The sequence below is a fragment of the Scyliorhinus canicula genome, chromosome 1, assembly GCF_902713615.1.
Source record: "Scyliorhinus canicula chromosome 1, sScyCan1.1, whole genome shotgun sequence".
Taxonomy (NCBI): Eukaryota; Metazoa; Chordata; class Chondrichthyes; order Carcharhiniformes; family Scyliorhinidae; genus Scyliorhinus; species Scyliorhinus canicula.
Genome location: NC_052146.1, coordinates 177,357,037 through 177,381,510, shown reverse-complemented (window position 1 = coordinate 177,381,510; position 24,474 = coordinate 177,357,037). Strand labels below are relative to the sequence as shown.

Sequence of the window (24,474 nt, the reverse complement as noted above, 5' to 3'; positions counted from 1 at the left end):
CAAGAGGCCAGAAGTTCATGATTGACAACACAGCCAGGCGTGACATGCTGAAAAAATTTTAATGTCACCGATTGTGGCTATCTGGAACGTATTGCTTGAAAGAGTAGTGAAACCAAATTCAATGACTGTCAAAAGTTAATTAGATAAATAATTGAAGGCTTAAAAAATTTCACTGCACTACAGGGAAATTGCAAGTGGGTGATACTAATTGGATAATTCTACTAAAGAATATCAAGGGCACAATGTCTAAATGGCCTCCTCCTGTGCGATATCAGATTTCAGAGGGCTGATTTTTACTGAACTAGACCAAGGGTGGCACAATGGCGCAGTGGTTACCACTGCTGCCTCAGTGCTGAGGACCTGGGTTCATTAAAAAAAAACTGTATTTGATTCCAAACATATTCAGAAATACAAAAACTTAAATAATCTGGTGAATATTCTGCCCAATTCACAATTTTACAGTCTGTACACGTTTTTTCCCCCTTTTCACCCCCTCCCCGTGATGAACAATTCCATCAGTTCCGGTATTTCTGATACCCCAAAAACCGCCACCAGAGGGTTCAGCCCAGTCTCTACCCCCAGAATCTTTGTTAGCGTTCGGAATACTCCCTCCCAGTATCTCTCCAACTTCTCGCAGCCCCAGAACATACGCGCGTGGTTTGCTGGTCCCTGTCCACATCTCGCTCACCTGCCAATTCCTGGAAGAACCCACTCATCCTCACCAGAGTCATGTGCACCCTGTGTAACCTCTTAAACTGTATAAAACTCATCCTCACACACAAGGTGGTCAAATTCACCTTGCGCAGCTTATCACTCCACAATCTATTTCACACCCCCCACAAACTCCTCCTTCTATTTCTTCATAATCCTCACCACTTGCGACTCCCCCTGCTCCCCCAGCCTCCAGTACATGTCCCCAATCCTACCCTCCCCTTCCACATTTGGAAGCAGCAACCATTCCATATTTCGACAGCTTGGGAAGTCCTTTCCACACCTTCCGTGGAAAGTCCCTCACTTGCATATACCTAAATGCACTTCCCTGCAGGAGCTCAACCCTCTCCTGCAGCTCTTCCAGATGTGCAAACCTCCCCCAATAATAATTCCCCCGCCCTCACCAGCCCCAACTCCTGTACATGCTATCAGTCTCCCCCAGCTTGAACCTGTGTTTCTCACACAGCGGTGTTAACACCGACATCCCCTCCATCCTAAAGGTCTCCTCAGCTGGTTCCACACCCTAATGGTGGACTGTACAACCGGGTTCTCAGTATATCTCCTCACAGCGGTAGCGCCGCGGTCACCATTGTCCTCAGGCTGAACCCTCTACAGGACTCCTCCTCCATCCTAATCCACTCTAAACCCTTGCATCCCCCCCTCGGCCAACCATGACGGCCATCTCTCCCACCTCACTTCCGTTAACCAGTATTACCTGCCAACGTGGCAGCTCCTCCGATCTACCTCCTCCACCCCCCCCCCCCGATCTGTGTGAACGGCTTCCCTATGGACCTCCCCCTCCCAAACCTACAGGTCACCTCCTCCAAGTAAAAATCACCATCACAGGTGGCTGGTGTATCGGAGGGCACTGTTGGCCCCATACAAACTTATTGTCCCATAGGGAATGATTGCCAAATCGCTCTATCCATCTCTGAGGCCTTGTCCAGCAGCCCTTCCACCACCAACCCCACCAGTATCTTCGAGACGCATCTTGTAGCACTCATGCCTTCCACATCTTCAGGCAGGCCAATGATACACAGGGTCTGCCTTCTGGATCTGTTCTCCTGCTCCTCTGCCTTTGCTCTTAACGACTTGCAAAGGTCCCCCAGGAGAGCCGCCTCCACCTCCAACACCTGATTGCTGTGGTCCGACATCACACTCTCCCAGATCTGCGACCCGTGTCTCCAAGCACTTCTCAACTCTCTCCATCGAGCCTTTCAGTGGTGCAACCGCTCCTTCGATGGGTCTTCCGGCATCTCCCTTCCTTGTTTGCGGAACTGCTCTCTAATAAACGCCATCAGCTGCTCCCCTGCGACACCCCTTCCCCCCCGCCTTTCGTACTGAGGCTGCCGAGAAGGCTTTCGACCGGGTGGAGTGGGAATATTTGTGGGAGATGCAGGGGTGGTTTGGTGGACTGGGTCCGGTTGCTGTACAAGGCACGAGTCAAGTGTGCAGAGGAATCGGGTGAGTTTGGGATATTTCGAGCTTCAAAGCGGGACGAGGCAGAGGTGCCCGCTCTCATTGTTGCGTTTTGCCGTGGCAATAGAACCATTATCAATGGTGGTTAGAGCACGAGGGATTGGAAAAGGATTGCGCGTGGGGGGGGGGGGGGGGGGGGGGGGTGGGGTCGAGCACGCGGCACGCGGACGACCTGCTGTTATATATTTCGGACCCATTGGGTGGCATTGGCAGCATTATGGGGGCTTTGGCCGGTTCTCCGGATACAGTTTGAACATGGGAAAGAGCGAGATGTTCCCGATTGAGACCAGAGGACAGGAGAGGAGGTTAGGGGAGCTGCCGTTTAGGGAGTGGGGGGTGAGCTTTAGAAACGTGGGCATTCAGGTGACGCTGGGTTGAGCACAGCTGCAGAAGTTAAATTTTACTCAAGTTGGTGGAGGAGATGAAGGGGGACTAAGGTGGGGGTGCTGCCAATGTTGTTAGAGGGACAGGTGCAGATTGTGACGGTGAAATGCAACTTTATTGCTAATCATTCACATTGATACATATGACGGTGCTGCCAAGGTTCCTGTTGGTATTTTAGAATCTACCGATCTTTGTCCCAAAGTCTTTCTTTAAAAAGGTCAACATGCTGATCTTTGGGTTTGTATTGGCAGGGTGGGCGGGGGGAAGGGTCGGTATGGGGGCAGATGGAGGGGAACGAGCTTGAGGGAATTGTTAAAAAGCTCCGCTACCATTCTCACTGGCCAGGTTCTCTGCGAGCCCAGTGGTGATGTTGGCCTTGAGGGTACGGTGGCAGTGAAGGCAGCATTTTGGGACTGGAGGGTGCTTGGGGGGGCGGGGGGGGGGAGGAAGAGAGAGAGAGAGAGAGAGAGAGAGAGAGAGAGAGAGAGAGAGAGAGAGAGAGAGAGAGAGAGAGAGAGCGTGCTCGCTTGATGCAACATTTTGGGGCGGTGGCAGGCAGAGATTAAGCGATTCGGGGATGATAGATTATTGATTTATTGGATTTGGTGCCTTTAAGGATTGACGGCATGCCACGATAGGGAATGGAATTATTCAAAGAGCCATGCCGTGGAAAAAGTCATTGTTTCAGATAATGAATAATCCATGGCCAAGTTTGCAGAAATTGTTACATAAAAAGTTGCATAATGTAATGAATAAGATCATTGTATTCCAGTACATTTAGTAGTGAAAATGTATCAAATACTTAGCAACAGCAAGGTTAATGCAAGCACCTTATCCTCGTGAGATTGGCCCACCTGACTGGTGCATGTAGACACTGAATTAAATTGATGGACATTAGTAAATCTTAAGTAATGGACAATGTTTGATTAATAAATCATTTTCTAAGTGACACATTTATTTGAATAAATCAGATCTCGGCTGAGAATTGGAAACCCATGAGGGGATTTGACCATCGATAAGAATTTCTTTAATAAGACTTTGTGGTTAAGGTTTTGTTCTGAATTTATGCTTATGAATTTCTGAACCATCTATTGATTTTTCTTTCAAGTAATTTTCTTTATACTTTCCTTAACTCTTCGCTATATTCGGACCAGTTTTATGTATTATTTTGATCAATGTTTTTGATTCAGTTTTTATGCCCGTGTATCAATGTGAATGATTAGCAATAAAGTTGCATTTTGGACACCTCCAATCAACCAGACTTCAGACTCTAATTTGAAAATAGAAAATAGAGATTTTGCGTAGGGGATCTGTTTGTAGCGGACAGTTTTGTGAAACAGAAGGCTGGAGGAAGAGTATGAGCTACCCTGGGGACATGGTTTCAGGTACTTGCAGGTTCGGGATGTTATGAAGAGAGAGGTGCCACACCTTCCCAGATTGCTGCCCTTGGGTTGAAAGACAAGGTGCTGTTGAAGGGGGAGAATAGGGGAGGGGAAGTTTTTGAGGTCTACAAAGAGTGGATAGAATGGGAGGGGACCCCAGTGGGGAATATAAAGTGGAAGTGGGAGGAGGAGCTGGGTGAGGGGGTGGAGGCCGGTACATGGGGAGGCGGCCCCTTTGAAGGGTGAACACGTCCTCGTGCGAGGCTAAGCCTCATTCAGTTTAAAGTAATTCACAGGATAGATGACGGCTTTTTGAGGGTAGGTGTGGGGGGTGCGCAGGGAGGCCCGCAAATCATATCCATATATTTTGGGATGTGTGAAGCTAAAGGGGTTCTGACAGGGGGTTTGCAGACACAATGTCAGAGGTGCTGGGGGTAAAGGTATAAGGTAGCAATATTTGGGGTGTCAGAAGACCTGGGAGTCCAGGGGCGAGAGAGGCTGATGTCTTGGCCTTTGCCTCTCTGATAGCCCGGAGACGGATCTTACTTGGGTGGAGGGACTCAGAGCCGCCAAAAGCGGGGATGTGGGTGGACGACCTGGCAGAATTCCTGAGGCTGGAGAAGGTCAAGTTCGTCTTGAGGGGGTCTGGTGATGGGTTCGCTTGGAGGTGAAAGCCGTTCATTGACTTCTTTAAGGATTGAGGGGTCAGCAAAGGCGGAAGGGAGGGGTTAAAATTGGAAAGGCAGGACGGAAGGAGGGAGCATGATTGGGGAGCAGGAAGGAGGCAATGGGTGTTGATTATTTATAATGTTGTATAATTTGATTTAGACTTCGGTTTGCTTTTTATGAAAATGCCCGAATAAAATACCTTTAAAAAAAAACCCAAAATATGTCACTGAGCCTTGTAAAGAAATTAGGTTAGATGAAGAAAATTTTGGTCAAAGAGGTAGATTTTGAGGAATGAGAGGTTGAGGGGTACGGAGGAATTCCAGAGCTTGCGGCCCAAGCAACTGAAGACATGACCACCAATGAAGGACCAACTATGTTTAGGAATCAAAAGGTTGGAATTAGAGGAATACAGATAGTTGGGGGGTTCACAGAGATAGGAGGGGCAATTCCTAAAAGGAATTTAAATACAGGGATGTGAATTTTGAAATCAATATAATATAGACATCTCTCCAATACATACCAACGTCGTCGCCTAAACATCCTGTATTTTGCACCTTATTGCACACATTAAGACGAACAAACTTTCCCCTGATTTTCCGGTCGTACACAATGTAGCCTTGATCATTTTGTAACGGGTTCAGATTGAATAAATGGCCTGAACAGATAAATATGCAGAATTAGAAACAACATCTGCAGGTAATTTTTATAACAAATTCATGTACAAATCTTCAGTTAGATAAGTGAAGTACAGTATTTTAATGTGATAACTGAAGAAATACCAGCTCATAAAATAGTAAAAGATTCCTATGCAAGACAATGCCATTTTGGAATAGAAGGTTATAAAATTTCTCTAATGAAAACATTTTGAATATAGAACACAGCCAACAAACCCTGCAGTTTGGTGGATGGTATCTGACTTAAGTATTAAAAGTGAGGTAGCATCCGTCTTTAAAAGAGCCAAAACATTGCAGATGCTGAAAAACAGAAACAAATGCAGATAATGCGGGGAATATCCAGTTGCCCAGTCAGGATCTGCGGTGAGAACTTAAGAGTTCATATTTCAGATATGGATCAAGTTCTGGTGAAAGCTGCACACACAACATCAACTCATCCATTCTCTCCACAGCTGCAAACTGACCTCAAATGTTTCCAATTGTTGCTTCTTGCTTAGGATTGTCATTTTTATTTACCCTGGGTGCTTCTAGGAGCAGGGTAACAATCTTTTTCATTTATCTCCGGTTGTTTTATGGGCTTTACATTACATTTTCCAATTCAAATAAGCTATTGCAATTAGGTAGTTTAATTGTCGACAAGAGTTCAGTGTGGAGCTTAGATTTACAGTAAATTTGTCGTTACTTGACCGTTTGAGAAGTGATGCTGCCACAAAATGCGTATTACTGACCTGTAAGTGGATTAGTCACAACACAATCATTGTGGATGTTCTTGGTCACAGGGCAAGCGACAGCTGTAAACCACAAAAACGTATACTCGCAATCTTGAATGGCAGTGATCAAATCTGGCTTTGTGTTCTACAGAAAGATAGATTACTTTTAAAAGGTACATCGTATGATCGTACAATGCCAGTAAACATTTGGTGACTCAAGTTCTTTTTATACTAGTTAGGTCAAAACAGGTGACAAACTTTCTAATGTGTATTTACATATTTGACACTTACGAGATTTAGTATCACAAGTCAATTATTTGAGGCAAGAAACTGTCCAAGTTCAGTGTATCTCAGCACATTCCACTTATACAGGACAAAATTTACTTTGACTGAACAGATCCAATACATCAAAATAAAGTCAGTAACCAGCCATCCTGAACAGAAATATCTGGCACGTATTTAGCTTCTTCACTGTCTACATGTCTGACCTATTCTGTGAAAAGTTCCACCTCTCATGGCATTTCTACACTGCACAAAAGCGATCAGGGGACGTGTCTTGAACTTCTCTACAATTTTCTTCTTCTGATGTTCTTTATTTTGTGTTTTAAAATCTTTATTTTTCCTCTTGCATCAAAAAATACCCATTGGTATATTTAAGCATGGTAACCTGTTGCAGCTTTATAAATTCAGTTGAAATGGATTTATCACATGAAAGCATTTTCATTAAGTAGAGGAAGAATACAAAAGCAAGAATGCTAAACCTTTATTGAAATTGAAAATCGCTTATTGTCACAAGTAGGCTTCAATGAAGTTACTGTGAAAAGCCCCTAGTCGCCACATTCCGGCGCCTGTCCGGGGAGGCTGGTACGGGAATCGAACCGTGCTGCTGGCCTGCTTGGTCTGCTTTTTAAAAGCCAGCGATTTAGCCTGGTGAGCTAAACCAGCCCCAGTTATAAAGTTATAGCCAGTTATAACCAGTTATAAAACATTTGTTAGGAATTAGCTGGGATATTGTGACAGTTTTGTTTCTTTTAATGTTCTTGATCTTTGCTCGACACCTGCAGTGGAGTAATGGAACAGTGTGTGCTGAGGATCATATATAAACAAATAAACCATTATTACTGGATAGTGGTATTTATAATTTTAGGCTCATTTTAGTCTGCAGTTCACACGCTCTGCCTAATACATTGAACATCAGTGAGTGAGCCCACAGAATTGGTCTGTGCCCATTCCACCACAATGCAGCTACAGGAGGCATAATCTGCAGGAGAAAATGCAACTCAAAAGTTACTTTGACAGCAGCTTGCTTTCTTATGGCCTCTTATGGGAGGTCAAGAACAGTAACACTGAGGGAACACATTCCCATGTCTCTCAGAATTCTGAACTGGACACTTGTTCGTCACTGAATCAGTACCCTGGAACTTAATAATGGCCTTAGGGGAGTACTGTCCCACAATGATATCAGCAGCTTGAGTAGAAGGCCAACCAACAACTCTCAGGGAAATTAGGATTGGTAATAAATGTCCTTTTGCCCAGCATCGTCCACACCCAGAGAATACAGAGTAATTTACTCTAAAATGAAGGGAGCTGAGAATTCAACCAAGTGCTTGTTTGTCTGTGCGTGCCTGTGTGAGATGTGCATCCATATTGTCAAGATAATTACTAGAGGACAATGGTGACAATATCATGGTGGTGACTCCTGGGCATCGACATGGACGTATAGGTTGTCAAAGGTTAAACATTCAAGCTATAAATTAAGCAGACATGACTTCAAACATTACACGTGGAACCCAAGCAAGAATTAAGTCAAACAAGGGCCGAAGATGGAACTCCCACAAGATCATTCTATGTTTCCTATAGGTTTTTTGGTCCTTATTTTTACTGAACTCAGAATAGAAATCTTGTTCCCAAGCTAGGACTTACAATTGCATCTTTGTCACATTTGAAGCGTATGATCGTGGTCTTATTGCGCCTTCCATCAGGACATAGGTCACCATTTCGATACTGTAGGACAAGCAGACCATGTGCTTCCCACCTTGGCCCTGCGACGACATCACCAAGGCTCGTGTACTTGCTGCCATTCTTCAGGCAGGCGGCTGCATTCAAGGGACATGCCCAGCTGCCTACAAAAGGTGAGAAATAAGTCAAACTATTCAATGATTAAATAAATATGCAATCCACTGAATAATTTCAGAATAAAAACTAACCAACATCAATATACCAGACAAATCCTTTTTTATTATAAATATTTTTATTCTCCTCCTTTTTCACAATTTTTCTCCCGAATTTACACCCAACAACAATCAATAACCATCAACAAATATTTCAAACCCCATAACATTAACAACGATCCCATCCTCCCACCATGCCCAGACATCAGCCCACATGTTAACGTAAACAAATGACAAGAAAAAAAGGAATCAGGGATTACCCATAGCCATCTTCAACATACACAGCCCCCCCCCCCCCCCCCCACTAATGTTTGATGTTATCCAGTTCTTGAAAGTGCATAACAAATAGTACCCATGAATTGTAGAACCCCTCTGAGATTCCCCTCAGTTCGAACTTAACCTTCTCAACGGTCAAGTATTCCAACAGGTCCCCTTCGCCACGCCAGGGCACAGGGTGGAGAGGCCGTTCTCCATCCCAGGAGGATCCACCTTTGGGCGATCAACGAGGCGAAGGCTATGATATCTGCCTCCGCACCCATTTCCAACCATGGCTGATCCGACACCCCAAATATGGCCTCCCGGGGGCCCGGGTCCTGCTTCACATGCACCACCTTGGAAATTACCCTAAACATCTCCTTCCAGTACTCCCCTAGCTTTGGACAGGACCAAAACATACGAATGCGATTAGCGCCCCCCCCCCCCCCCCTTTAACGTTCACACATATCTTCTACCCCTTCAAAGAATCGGCTCATCCTTGCCCTCGTGAGGTGTGCCCTGTACACCACCTTCAGCTGTATCAGCCCCAACCTTGCATACGAGGTGGAGGCATTCACTCTCCGGAGCACCTCACACCAGACCCCCTCCTTTATAACCTCTCCCAACTCTTCCTCCCATTTTGCTTTGATCCCCTCCAGTGGTGCCTTATTCTTTTCCAACATAGCTCCGTATACCGCTGATACTGTCCCCTTCTCCAGTCCACTTGCCACCAGCACCTCCTCCAACAACGTGGAGGCCGGTTCTTCCGGAAAGCTCTGTATCTCCTTCCTGGCAAAGTCCCGAACCTGCATATACCTAAACACTTCTCCCTGCTCCAGCCCATACTTCGCTTTCAGCTCCCTCAATCCTGCAAATCAACCCCGAGGAAACAAATCTTTGAGTCTTTATCCCCTTCTCTTCCCATTTCCGAAAGCTTCCGTCCCACCTCCCTGGCTCAAATCTGTGGCTCTCCCGGATCGGTATTTCCCTCGACCCTGCCCCATGTTGGCGAAAGTGCCTCCAGATTTTCAATGAAGCAATTACTACCGGACTCCCTAACAGAGGGAGGCCATCCCACCTCGCCAGGTTGGCTTTCACTCTCCCCACCAAACTAGTGGTGATGTCGTATCTGCGAAGCCTTCCCCACTCCCGGACAACCTGCACCCCCAGATCCTAAAGTGAGTCCCTGCCCTATGGAATGGCAGCCCCACCACCCCTGCCCCAACCCCCGGTTGAGACACCACAAAATACTCACTCTTGTCCAAGTTCAGCTTGTACCCAGAGAAAGACTCAAATACCTGCAGCAATTCCAATATTCCTCCTATCGACGCACTTGGCTCCGACACATACAGCAGCATGTCGTCGGCATACAAGGACACCCTATGCTCTATCCCCCCTCACTATTCCTTTCCATGCTCCCGAACTTCTTAATGCGATGGCCAACGGCTTAATCGCAAGCGCAAATAGCAGGGGGGACATAGGACATCCCTGCCTCGTCCCACGGTGGAGAGAGAAGTATCTCGAACTGATATTGTTCATGCGGACACTCGCCTTCGGCTCCTTATATAATAACTTTACCCAGTTCACAAATATTGGTCCAATCCCAAACTGTTTCAGCACTGCCATCAGGTACCCCCATTCTACCCGATCAAACTCCTTATCGGAGTCCAGTGCCACAACCACCTCTGTCTCCTTCCGTTCCACCGGTGCCATAACGACGTTCAAGACCCTCCTAATACGGGCAGCACGGTGGCCTAGTGGTTAGCACAGCTGCCTCACGGCGCTGAGGTCCCAGGTTCGATCCCGGCTCTGGGTCACTGTCCGTGTGGAGTTTGCACATTCTCCCAGTGTTTGCGTGGGTTTCGCCCCCACAACCCAAAAATGTGCAGAGTAGGTGGATTGGCCACCCTAAATTGCCCCTTAATTGGAAAAAATAATTGGGTAATCTAAATTTTAAAAAAAAAGACCCTCCTAATATTCGAAAACAGCTGCCTCCCTTTCATGAACCCAGTCTGATCCTCACCTATCATCTTCGGGAGTCACCCCTCCAGCCTACCCGCCAGTACCTTTGCCAATACCATTGCGTCCACATTAAGAAGTGAAATGGGCCTATACGACCCACACTCCGTCGGATCCTTATCCTTTTTAAGCAACAGTGAAATCGATGCCTACCCCAAAGTTTGCAGCAGCACCCCCTCCCTATCGTCTCTTCAAACATCCCTACCATCAGGGGTGCCAACTTTTCCTTAAATTTTTTATAATATTCCACCAGAAACCCATCCGGCCCTGCCACCTTCCCAGACTGCATCCTCCCAATCGAGTCTTTTATCTCCTGCTCCAGTATTGCTCCTTCTAAAGTAGCCTTGTCTCCCTCCCCTAGCCTCGGGTACGCCAACTCATCCAGAAATTCCAGCATCTCACGGTCTCCCCCGGGTGGCTCTGACCTGTACAACCTCTCGTAGAATTCCTCAAAAACATTGTTAATCAGCTCCGGAGCCACCACCAACTTCCCGGCCTTATCCCTTACCTGAAGAATTTCCCTTGCTGCTGCCTCCTTCTGGAGCTGACCTGCCTTGTCTCCATGTTCATAAACTGCACCCCTCGCTCGCCTCAGTTGGCGCACCGCCTTCCTGGTGGATAGTCGATCGAAGCTCACCTGTAGTTCCTTCCTCTTTCCCAACATCGCTGGGTCCCCATCCTCCGCATAACTCCCATCTGCCTCCAACATCTCATCTATTAGCCTCTGCCGCTCCAACCTCTCCTTTGTCCACCCTGGCCTTAAACAAAATTACCTCACCCCTCACTACCGTCTTTAGAGCCTCCCAGACAACTGCCTTCGACACCTCACCCGTACAGTTGAATCTTACATATTCCTTAATTACCTTTTCAATTTTTTCACAGAATACTTGGTTCCCCAAAAGCCCCACATCCAGTTTCCACCCCGGCCTCTGCACTACCCCCTTCTCCAGCACCATATCCACCCAATGTGGCGCGTGATCTGACACAGCAATTGCAGAGTATTCCGACCCCTTGACTCCAGCCAGCAAAGCCTTTCCCACCACAAAAAAGTCAACCCACAAGTATACCCTATGGACTGCTGAGAAAAATGAGTACTCTCGTTCCCCTGGGTGCAGGAACCTTCAAGGGTCCACCCCTCCCATTTCCACCATTAGCCCAGCTAGCGCCTTTGCCCCCCCCCTGATGGGACCAGCGAGCGCGGTCGTGATCTGTCCAACCTTGGCTCCTGCACCAAGTTCCAGTCCCCCCCCCCCCCCAAAAAATCAGCTTGTGTGTGTCCAAGTCAGGAATGGCTCCAAACACCTTCCTCGCAAATCCCGCATCGTCCCAGTTGGGACCGTATACACTTACCAGCGCCACTAATCTCCCGGCCAGCGCCCCGGCCACAATCACATATCTACTCCCCTGATCTGCCACTACCTTCTACCAGACGAATCCTAACCAAATGATGTGTTCTTGCGGAGAACAGAGCTGGATTCCAATCACAATGTAGCTCAGACACAAGTTCTCATTCAAATCCTCACTAAATTATTTTTAATAAATCTCTCAAAAATGTGGCTGCTCCCTGCAGATTTGCATTCCAGAATTGCAGATTCCCATCAGATTTTGGATGACTTGAATTTCCAAATTAATAATGCAATACTTCAGCCTTAAACTGGTGTACACAGCACAAAAACATGTTTGGGTCACCACTCAAAATCCTAGCAACACCTTCCATGCCATTCCAGATATCGCAATAAAAAGGGATTTTTACAGTATTTATCTTTTTAGGTTTTATTTTACAGATTATTTATTTTCCAGTAAACCTTAGCAAGGATCATAATCAGAATTATTACGGCGCAGGAGGATAATTAGCCCATCATGTCTATACCAGCTCTCTAAATAGGTATGATGACTTTTTCTCCGTTATTCAAATAATCATCTCATGCTCTCTTGAACGCTTCAATTGAACCTGCCCCCACCACACTTTCAGGTAGTGGATTCCAGACCTGAACCACTCGTTATGGAAAAAGTTTTCATATCACGGGTGCAACAAACTGTTACTGGGTCATTCCTTCACTGGACAGACAACCGGTGAAAATGGAGGTGGACACTGGAGCAGATGTTTTGTTGGGACCAGAAACTGTTTACCAGGAGAACCTATGATATCTTGCCTGAAAACCCTCAAAGATAATACGAAAAACTGGGGAAGTGGTTCCTTTGAGGGGCCATATCGACGTAAACGTGTATCTAAACGGACCAACCACAGACCTGTCCCTGCACATGGTTAAAAGTAAGCATCCAGCCCTAATGGGGAGAACCTGGCTGCCATGATTGAACTGCGGATGGATCGAATGACCTAATTCTGCTCCTATGTCTTGTGATCTAAACTGGGCCGAGGTGAATCTCATGTCGGAATCCAAAGCAGGTTAACCGAAGATTTTAAAGAAACATGCCACTGTCCTTAATAGAGAGCTGGGAAGCATGAAAGAGACCTCAGTTAAGCTAAGGAATAAGGACCAAAACCAAGCAAGATGTTGAAGGCTAGGTCTGTGATACACCATCCGGTCGAGGCAAAATTAGAATTTGGCAAAGACAGGTGTCTTCAAACCTGTTAATGCAGTGATTGGGCCACGCCGATAGTACCTCTGATGAAGGAAGATGGTTTGATACATTTGTGGCAATTTTAATAATAATAATCTTTACGAGTGTCACAAGTAGGCTTACATTAACACTGCAATAAAGTTACGGTGAAAATCCCCTAGTTGCCACACTCTGACACTTGTTTGGGTACAGAGGGAGAATTCAGAATGTCCAATTCACCTAACAAGCACGTATTTTGGGACTTGCGGGAGGGAACCGGAGCACCCGGAGGAAACCAACGCAGACACGGGGAGAACGTGCAGACTCTGCACAGAGTGCAGAGAAGCCGGGAATCAAACCTGGGACCATGGTGTCGTGAAGCAACAGTGCTAACCACGGTGGTACTGTGCCGCCCATCTAAAAATCACTCAATGTTTCAAGTCACTATCAATCTAGTACTGTGTTCAGAACAGTACCCTCTATTTTTAATTGATGATATATTTACTGGATTGGCTGGAGGCCAGCTTTCAGTAAAGTTAACCTTAGTCAAGCTTATCCCCATATAAATGTGGATCTAGATTTACAATAATATTTGACAATAGTGACACACAAAGGGCCATCCAGATATAAAATATTTCCACTTGACATCATGTCCACACCAGTGTTGTTCCAATGTGCCAGGGATAAAATTTTAAGTGGACTAGAATCCAGTGCTACTTAGACGATATCTTAGTTGCTGGATAGAATGAAGGGCACCTTCAAATTTAGGTGTTAAGATCCCAGCCCAGACTCCAACATTTGTTAGGATACCAGACAAGAACCACAAACAATTTTCTTTAATTTTTCAAACTGAGGAAAGGATAATTCACTCCAGCAGTGACTCCACTAACTGATGGGTATCTTTTGTATCAAAACAAAATTCCTTCTCAACACATCACATCCGAAAATAGCTTTTCAATTAACTGTTCAGCAATTCTGAAAATAAAAGGAAATCCCTTTTGCGACTAACTTATGCCTTCTCCATCTCCAACTAAGCAAAGCCCATCACAGGGCTACTTGCTGTACACTTGTATAGTGATTTCTTGATAGGTTGCTTGGAGAGAGAGATATCCTTTCAGGAAACAGCCTGAAGATCCTTATATCTGTGTCAGACTACTGCTTAACCTGACCATTTGGAAAAATCTGCTGCTCAGCTTAAAGCTCCTAACAGACCCAAAGCTGAAAACTGTCTGCTATAGACCTGGCTCCTCCCATTAATTACATCATCTTTATCCTACTCAAATCCCCTAACCTGTTTACCCAAGTCTAAATACAATGGCCAGAATTCTCCAATTGTAGGGCAGCACAGTGGTGCATGGTTAGTTTTGCTGCCTCATGGCGCTGAGGTTCCAGGTTCGATCACGGCTCTGGGTCACTATCCATGTGGAGTTTGCACATTCTCCCCATGTTTGCGTGGGTTTCGCCCCCATAACCCAGGGTAGATGGATTGGCCACGCTAAATTGGAAAAATGAATCGGGTACACTAAATTTATTTAAAAAAAGCATTCTCCAGTTGTTGCATTTCACTTTTCCAGCTGGCAGCCCATGGGGTTTCCAGTCAGTGTGGGGCAGTTTCAATGGGAAATCCCACTGACCAGCGGTGGGAAGATAGAATCTGCTGCTCGTGAATGGCACGTGGCTAAGAAACACGTGGCTGGTGGACCAGAGAATCCCACCCACCTGCACCTCAAAATGTAAGTCATTCATTTTTATGCTTATTCAACTATTATGGAACGCTTGTCCCTAATCTATCAATTTTTCTCGAGCCTTTACACAACCAGTGAGAAAACAGGAAATGGAAATGGGTGGATCAGTGTGAGAAGGTCTTCATACAAGCTAGAGGCACCACTAAAGTCAAAAGTCTTGACACTTTGATCCGAATTTACCCTGGCAACGCATCACTATGAGGTGGGAGCAGAGATTTCTCACAATACCCAGTGGTGAAGAGAAGCTAAAAGCATTTGTATCAAGATCCTTGAACAAATCAGAAATGAACTATGCATAGATAGAGAAGGTAGCTCTAGGTAAAATTTTTGATGTTAAACGTTTTTACCAACACCCATATGGAAGGAAATTAACTTTACTAACAGATCAATGACCACTGACAACAATACTTGGGCCGTACATCGGTATTTCACCTCTAGCAGCGAGTCGGATACAGAGATGGGCATTGCTGTTGTCAGCACATACATAAATGATAAAATATATTTAGTCAATCAAATCTCCATGGGAACACTGATGGACTCTCTAGATTACCTTTACCTAACGAGTGGTCAACGAAGTTTGAGGGTGATATTTTCTATTTCAAAGTCGAGAATACCCCTGCAATCGTAGGACAAGTATACCAGAAATATTCCACTACTGTCAGAAGTCATGGTACATTGTGGCAAAACCACAGGAGTTAAAGCCATATGTTACTGTACGATTTGAACTATCTGTACAGGCTGGTTGCCTCCGAGAGAATGAGTGTCATCATTTTGTCATTGTTAAGGAAATGCATCCTAAACTAGCTTCATGAAGGTCATTATGGGATAGCAAGGATGAAGGGGATAGCCAGAAACTATTTTTGGTGGCCAGGACTCCATAATGAAATTGAGGCGAAGGCTGTGTTTGGCTTGTGAGAAGGTTAGAACACTGCCACCATTAGCATTGTTACTTCCATGGGAATGAGAAGGGCCATGCCACGAGTTCAAATAGATCATGCTGGACCATTTGAAGGATGAATGTTTTTCATTGTGGTAGATGCACACTCAAAATGGCCTGAAGTTGCCATTATAGGCGGCACGTTAGCACCGTGGTTAGTACTGTTGCTTCACAGCACGGTCACTGTCTGTGCAGAATCTGCACATTCTCCCCATGTCTGCGTGGGTTTCCTCCAGATGCTCCCAAGAGTCCCACAAATCTTTATTATTGTCACAGGTAGGCTTACATTAACACTTCAATGAAGCTACTGTGAAAACCTCCTAGTCGCCACACTCCAGGGCTTGTTCGGGTTCACAGAGGGAGAATTCCACCTAACAGCACATCCTTCAGCACTTGTGGGAGGAAGCCGGAGCACCCAGAGGTAACCCAAGTAAATACAGGGAGAATGCGCAGACTCCGCACAGACAGCAATCCAAGTGGGAATCGAACTCAAGATCCTGCCGCAATGAAGCAACAGTGCTAATCACTGTGCTACCATGCCGTCCAATTGACTTGCATCTCAAATCTCAAGCCATGATTAAAGGACTATGCCGTATTTATTTTATGCAAGTCCTTTACTGTGTAAATCTCAAACTAATATGAAGACTATGTTGTCCAAGAGCAACAGAAAGATTGAGTAAGATTTTTGCTAAATTTAGTTCCCCTGAACGTTAGGGACAATAGACCAGAGTTGAATTCAGACTATCTAAAGGAGAACATAATCTAACATATCCGACCCCCTCTTGATCCTGCAAAAATTGGCTGGCTGAAAGGTTTGTTCAGACAATGAAGCATTCATTGAAGGTAACTCGTGAGCAAGGATTATTGTCTGAATGACTAAGCCAATTCCAGATGACATACAGGAATACAACACATTCAACAACTCAAAAGTTCTCCGGCATTATTCATGGTAAAAGGTCAGTTCCGCATAGCTGAAACTGCCTAAGAGAAATTGCTGAGAAGAAACAGTTAAATGAGGTTTTGCACGGTGACAGTGGTTAGCACTGCTGCTTACGGGGCCAAGGTCCTGGGTTCGATCCCGGCCCTGGGTCACTGTCCTTGTGGAGTTTGCACATTACCCACGTCTGCAAGGGTTTCACCCCCACAACGCAAAGATGTGCAAGGTAGATGGTTGGCCATGCTAATTGGGAAAAACAAATTGGGTACTCTAAATTTGCAAAATGAAAATGAGGTTTTGCAGCTTGAACAGGGCTAAACGCTATGTTTAAGCAAAAGTATTGGTATCGTACCACCAGTGAGGAGTGGATACCTGCCATCATCCACAGACAGACCATTCTCCTACACGATTCAAACTCGGGATGATTTAGTCTGGAGGAGACATCCTGATCAACTCTCAGCAACAAGAACTAATTTGCTAGAGACAGTCAACTGAGAGTCTGCAACACATTCCTGAGAACCTGACAATACCAGAAACAAATTCCGAAGATTGTATCCCAGTTGAGGACACCAACACAGAGTCAACCTGCTGACAACAACGGTGACTCTGGTTGAGACAGCTATGGACGATATCCAAACTAAACCAAAAACACCAGTGGCTGTAGTCAACACAAAAAAGCAACACCTGAGGTTCGCAACAACCACACAGAAATCTGTGTCCTCCGAAAAGTCTGAAATTTACAGACTGTTGTGTTTATTAATTGCTCATATTTCAAATTGCAAATTTTGATTACGTTATATTGTGCATCATTGCGAGAACCTTAAATGTAAAGGGGAAGAAAATGCTGTGCAATCATGTTTGTTCCTCGTTAGAACAAGGTCACTTTCCAAGTCCGATGACGTGCTGCATTGGCGATGTCACCAGACGTTTGTGCGGGCAAATAGGCAGTCTATCCTGACAGCTTGTAGAGTAACTATCTTTCCAATAAAGCTCTCGTTTGTTTGTACCTTTGTGGTCTGCAAACCTATCCTTTAAGCTCTATACTGTCCTCACAATTTCCAATACTTCGAAAGTTGTGTCACTGCAAACTTTGAAACTGCACCCTGCACACCCAAGATCTAGATCATCATCCACAGACAGACTACATCAGGAAAAGCAAGGATCCCAACACCGACCCCGATTATTCAGCTAATGTTTCATCCACGTTGCTGCTGTCCCTTTTATTTCATGGGCTATAACTTCTCAAGTCTTGTTGTCTGATGACCATTGAATACCTTTGAAAGCATTTTTTAAATTCGTCCATGGGACGGGGGTGCCGCAGGTTTTGCCAGCATTTATTGCCCATCCCTAATTGCCCTTGAGGGGGGAGTTAAGAGTCAACCACATTGCTGTGGGTCTGGAGTCAGACCAGGTAAGGATGGCAGATTTCCTCCCCTAAAGGACACAAATGAACCAGATGCGGTTTTCCAACAATAGTTTCATGGTCATCGCCAGACGTAATTCCAGATATTTAATTGAGTTTTAAATTCCATCATCTGCCGTGGTGGGATTTGAACCCGGGTCCCCAGATCATTATCCTGTGACTCTGGATTACTAGTCTAGCGACAATACCACTATGCCACCACCTCCCCTACATCAACAGAATTAACCTCATCTGCTCTCAAAAAAAAACTCCAGCAAGTTAAACACTGTTCCCCCTTTAGAAATCCATGCCGACTCTTCCTAATCAACAATCAGCCCACATTTTCCCATTTGACTACTAATTCTATCCTGAAAAGCTGTTTCTAGAAATACCCCGCCACTGAACGTGGGGGATGAATCTAATGCGACATGAATCCAAGGTCCCGGTTGAGGCCATACTCGTGTGTGGAACTTGGCGATAAGTTTCTGCTCTGCAATTCTTCATTGTCGCGTGTCCTGAAGGCCGTCTTGGAGAACACGTACCCGAAGATCAGAGGCTGAATGCCCTTGACTGCTGAAGCGTTCCCCGACTGGAAGGGAACATTCCTGCCTGGCCATTGTAGTGCGATGTCCGGTCATTCGTTGTCGCAGAAACTGCATGGTCTCGCCAGTGTACCACGCTTCGGGACATCCTTTCCTGCAGCGTACGAGGTAGACAACGTTGGCTGAGTTGCACCAGTATGTACTGCATACTTGGTGGGTGGTGTTCTCACGTGCAATAGTGGTACCCATGTCGATGGTCTAGCACGTGTTGCAGAGATTGCCACGGCAGGGTTGCGTGGTGTCATGGTCGCTGTTCTGAAGGCTGGGTAGTTTGCTGCAAGCAATGGTTTGTTTGATGTTGCACCATTGTTTGAAGGCAACTCGCGGGGGGGGGGGGTTGCCCGTGGCAAGATGTTAGTCTTCATCGATGACGTGTTGAAGGCTGCAAAGAATATGTCGTAGTTTCTCTGCTCCGGGAAAGTACTGGACAACAAAGGGTACTCTGTCAGTCATGTACCGTGTTTGTCCTCTGAGGAGGTCTGTGCGGTTTTTTGCTCTGGCGCATTGGAACTGTCAATCGATGAGTCAAGCGCCATATCCGTTCGTACGAGGGCATCTTTCAGCATCTGTATTTGTCTGTTACACTCCTCCTCGCCTGAGCAGATCCTGTGTATATGGAGGGCTTGTCCATAGGGGATGGCTTCTTTAAGGGTGGAAGCTGGAGAAGTGGAGCATCGTGATGTTATCCGTGGGCTTGCGGTAAAGCGAAGTGCTGAGGTGACCGTCCTTGATGGAGATGTGTGTCCAAGAATGCAACCGATTTTGGAGAGTAGTCTATGGTGAGTCTGATGGTGGGATGGAACTTATTGATGTCATCGTGTAGTCGTTTCAGTGATTCTTCGCCGTGGATCCAAAGGAAAAAAATGTCATTGATGTATCTGGTGTATAACATCGGTTGTAGGTCCTGTGCGGTGAGGAGGTCTTGTTCAAACTTGTGCAAAGATATTGGCATATTGAGGTGCGAATTTGGTCCCCATGGCTGTTCCAGGTGTCTGGATGAAGAACTTGTTGTCGAAGGTGAAGACGTTGTGATCCAATATGAAGCGGATGAGTTGCAGAATTGCGTCTGGAGATTGGCAGTTGTCGGCCTTGAGTACTAAAGCTGTTGCAGCAATGCCATCGTCGTGCCGAGATGTTCATTTTGACGAGGAATGTTCCTGGTTCAACTGTTCCATGGGTGCTGAGTTTCTGTAGGAAGTCCGTCGTATCACAACAGAAGCTGGGCGTTCCTTGTACGATGGATTTCAAGATACCCTCGATGTAGCAAGAGAGGTTCTCACACAGGTCCCATTGCCTGATCTGATAGGACGGCCTGGTATGTTGGACTTGTGTATTTTTGAGAGGCAGAAGAGATGTCCAATGCGGGGAGTACGTGGGATGAGAGCACGTAGGGTGCTCTGAAGGTCTGGATCCAAGGTCTTGATCAGTCTGTTAGTTGCCGAGTGTGTTCCTTGGTCGGATCTGCGGGTAAATGTCTGTAGTGTTCCCGGTTGTTGAGTTGTCGGTACACTTCTTTGCAGTAGTAGGATGATGGTGGCCCCTCCTTTGTCTGCTGGTTTGATGACGATGTTGCGGTTGGTCTTGAGAGCGCGGATGGCGTTGTGTTGTGCTTGGGGTGAAGTTCGGGGCTGTCTTGTGAATGCGACTGATGAATCTGGCAATGACGCGACTCCTGACGGCTTGAGCATACATGTCGAGTCTAGGGCAGCAGCCTTCTGGAGGGGTTCAATTTGACTCTTTCCTCTTCGGTTGCCGCACTGCAGATCCCTCGGTCTGCTGTTCCAGTTCATTGGGTTTGCCGTCGGCCTCTTGAGGTCTGTGGAAGAATTCCCAGAGCCCCATTCGCCTGATGAATTCCTCCGTTTCTGCCGCGAGACTGATGGGGTCCATTTTGGTGGTGGTGCAGAAATTGAGCCCTCTGTTGAGGACTTCAATTTCGTCTAGTTGAAGGGTGTAGTCCGACAAGTTGACAATAGATTTCCCTGTATTGTTTTCTACTGTGGTACCGGGGGAAGCTTGGTTGCTACTGGTGATGATGCCGAGTTTCTCAAGCTTCCTGATCTTGGTGTATATAGGTGACGTAGTATCGTTGTCTCATCTGTTTGCCGCTGGTCTGCTGCATCCTGAGCGGAAGTTGAGAATATGGACTCTATCTTGGTTTCCAGGTTGCGTCGTCTGCTGTAGAGCTGGCGTACGAGGTGGTTGAGGAGTGAGAGAGGTGCGACGGCAGAGTCTCTCAGCGTAGTCTGTGTTGTAGGTCAGCTTGAGTGGGTTTGTGATCTGTAGCCCTTTTGGGATCTGTAGGAATTCTCTTTCACATCAGCTGTCAGTCTTTTCTCATAACATTGCTTCCCTAATGTTTTTCTTCAACCTCCATTCTGAACTTTGTAATCCTCTTTTCGAAAAAACAACAAATTTAGAGTATCCAATTCTTTTTTCCAATTAAGGGGTAATTTAGCGTGGCCAATCCACCTACCTTGCACCACTGTGTTGTGGGGGTGAGATTCATGCAGGCACAGGGAGAATGCGCAAACTCCACAGGGACAGTGACCCGGGCGGAATCGAACGGGTCTTTGGCACCCTGAGGCAGCAGTGCTAACCACTCTCTTCTTCTTTCTCAATTGTATTTTCTACCCGACACCTGTCACAAGCACATTTTTCATTATCTTAATTTCTCATCTAGGGAGCTTCAATTTGTTTACCATACCATCGCCTTTTGGAGGGAACATACATTAGCTGCGCCCGAACCATTTCTTTTTGAAGTTAGCCTATTGTTCAGGTATAGATTTCCCCCGCCAAATATCCCCGTTAAATATTCTTACTCTGAATTTGCCCATTGGCCTTCTCTTCCATGTTCCTAAACCTTATGATATAATTTTCACCCTTTAAACTCTCCTAATTGTTCCCGCACTGACATTGGATCTCCTTGGCCCACCTCATTTCCAATGGCAAGGTCCAACACTGCATCCTTCTTGTTGGACTGGACCACATACAGTTATAGAAATATTTCCTGAACAATGTAGGAACATTTGCCCCTCATAGCTTTCACAACAATTACCCCAATGTAGACTGGGACAGTTGTAAAGTCCATTATAACTATTCTATACATAATGTTTGCATCTCTAAATTCCTGCAACTTTGTTCCTCTATATCCTTCCCTCTAGTTGCTAGTTTATAGACTACACCAAGCAATGTAATTGCACCTTTTTTGCTCCATAGCACTCGTCAAATTAATTTGGTCCTTGAAACCTCTGCGACATCTTTTTCTAGCCTGCAATGCTTTCCTTAACCAATACTGCCACCCCTTTTCCTTTTCTTCATTTCCTAACTTTTCTGAATACTTTGCAACTTGGAATATTTGACACTCAATCCTGCCCTTCCTTAAGCCCAGGTTTCTTATTGCCACAACATATTTACAGTGCAATTTGCACCTGTAACTCCCCGATCTCATTTACTAAACTCTGTGCATTCACTTACATGCACAGTCACCATGATTTAGACGTCATTACTTTCTCCCTTATTCTAACTCCACCTATTAACTTACTATTCTCCAGACCAGTGCTATCTGTCTCTCCCAGTATTTCTCCTGGTATCCTTCTTCAATATTTTATCTTGGTTCTCTCACTTGTCGAGTTGGCGTAAAGCCTCCCCTGATAGCACTAACAAAATACCTCAAGGAACGCATGTCAAGGAGCCCCCTGCCCAGGTGCCATCTTTCCCAGAGCTGGTCCTAATATCGCACAAATCCAAGGCCCTCCCTCCATCATCTTTCCAGCCATGCATTCATCTGCTTTATCCTATTTCTGTAATCACTTAATGTGGAATTTACTATATTTGAGATCCTGCTTGCTAATTTTCTACCTCTCTAAATTCTGATTGTAGGACCCCACCCCCTTTCCTACCCAAATCGTTGGTACCAACGAGGACCATGACCTCTGGCTCACCCTCCCTCAGAAGAATGTCTTGTAGTCACTCTGTGACATCCTTGACTCTGGCACCAGGCAGGCAACATATCATCCTTGAGTCACACCTTTGGCTACAGAAAAGCTGCCTGTTCCCGGAATTAACAATCTTCAATATGATAGAATCCATTTTAACAAACTGAGTGTAATTGGCATGACAAAAAAATAAATGAGGGGAAATAACAGAAGGGCAGGATGAAAAGACATTGCATTTATACAGCTTCTTTTACCACCTCGACATCCCAAAATACCAAACAAACAAATAATTACTTTAAGTGCAATGTAGGAAAAGCAGCAGAAAATTTGCGCACAGCCTGACTCCATAACCAGCAGAGATATCTGTTTTAGTGATGTTAGATGAGGGGTTAATTATTGGGCAGGACATCAGGATGCCTTTAATAATGGAACACACAGCACAGAAGGTGACTATTCAGCTCATTGTGTCTGTGACAGCTGCTTGGAAGACATCCAGTTTGGTCCCTGCCTGCTCCTTCCCATGCTGTGCTATTCTTGCTCCTATCAGCTGCACCATTCTTTCAAAAAACATTCAAGATAACAAGTTGCATAAATGCAGTTTCATCTCATTTCTTGTCCTTTTGGTTAAATATGTGTCTTCTGGTTATCAACCTTTCTGCTAGTGGAAACCAGTTCTTCTTTATTTACTCTAACAAGACAGGTCATTATTTTGAACATCCCTACCAAAATCTCCCTTAGCCCGCTCTGCCCTAAAAGTAAATAACCCCAACTTAACTTGTCTCTGACATAGCTGAAGTCTTTCATAACTGGTACGATTCTAACAAATCCAAATCTTTCCTGTTTTCCCTGTTTGCACCTCGAGTGCCAGCTTAGTTCTAGTTTGGTTGTCCACTTGTCAATGCAAATAGTGGGAGGATACAAATCTTTCTTTTATTTTATAATTATCCTGCAGGGCAAGAACAAGCCCAAGATACGCAACCATCTTCTCTTACCTCTCCCTTCTATGAGTTGTTGAAAATATCAAACGCCAAATTCAAAAGATGAAGATTACCACCTTATTTAGTCAGCTTCTACCTGCACTTTCCTACCCCGTACCATGAACTGACATTTTGCCCATGACATGTTAAATTATTTTACTGTAGTACAAGCACTCTGAACTGGTTTAAGAGTTTGCCATTGTAAATTCCTAAAAGAGGATAAGAAGTCAGATCTTGCTGAAACCAAGGTAAATTAACTTTTATTCTCCAGGCAGAACATAAAAATTGAACTTTTAAACTAGTTTGGTATTAGTTCTCCAACAGGGACTCGAATTTATGGAATTTAACTTTTCTGTTCCTTTGCTCCACCTTGTCCGAAAATTGCAGGAATACTTACGGTCACCAACTTTGATCAATTCATGGAATGCATTTGCACTTTACTTTCATGTCCAAGGAATGGCATTCCACCAAATGCCATGTGGTTATATACTCCTGTTGGAGTGCACTCACCATTTTTTGGGACTAGTGACTTGCAGATGTTGATGTAATACTTCTGCACACCACTTGGCTGTTGTTCAATCTCCCAGTTCACTCGGGACTGTGATAAAGGACTGAGGTCATAGGAATTTCCATCACTATCCCTAAAAGGGAAGATTGGAGTGTTAAATTAAATAATCTTGCAATGGCTTTTATTGTGTCTTTCCTAAACACCCAATAAGGATATCATAACTGCAGTGAACGCCAGGCCTTCAACACAATTAACCTTTTATAGATTCACATCACAGTACAATCGAACATATCAGTAAAGAAATGGAAACAATTAACATGAAAAATGCATTGTTAGGCAACTGTTCTTCCGATTGTGAACGTGATCGCATTTCTCCCTTGGATGAACCATTGCTTACTGTTATATTACCCAT

General features: G+C 45.3%; 1 protein-coding gene across 2 annotated transcripts in view; it reads right to left on the bottom strand.

Moving 5' to 3' along the window:
- Nucleotides 1-24,474, bottom strand: part of igf2r (insulin-like growth factor 2 receptor) — a 214,653-nt gene that overhangs the window by 48,875 nt on the left and 141,304 nt on the right. For both annotated transcript variants that reach the window (XM_038803333.1, XM_038803343.1), the window contains exons 30-33: nucleotides 24,065-24,195; nucleotides 7,933-8,132; nucleotides 6,028-6,154; nucleotides 5,146-5,280 (exon numbers count right to left, since the gene is read on the bottom strand). In XM_038803333.1, the coding sequence (XP_038659261.1) occupies nucleotides 5,146-5,280; nucleotides 6,028-6,154; nucleotides 7,933-8,132; nucleotides 24,065-24,195 (593 nt within the window). The remainder of the gene's footprint in view (nucleotides 1-5,145; nucleotides 5,281-6,027; nucleotides 6,155-7,932; nucleotides 8,133-24,064; nucleotides 24,196-24,474) is intronic.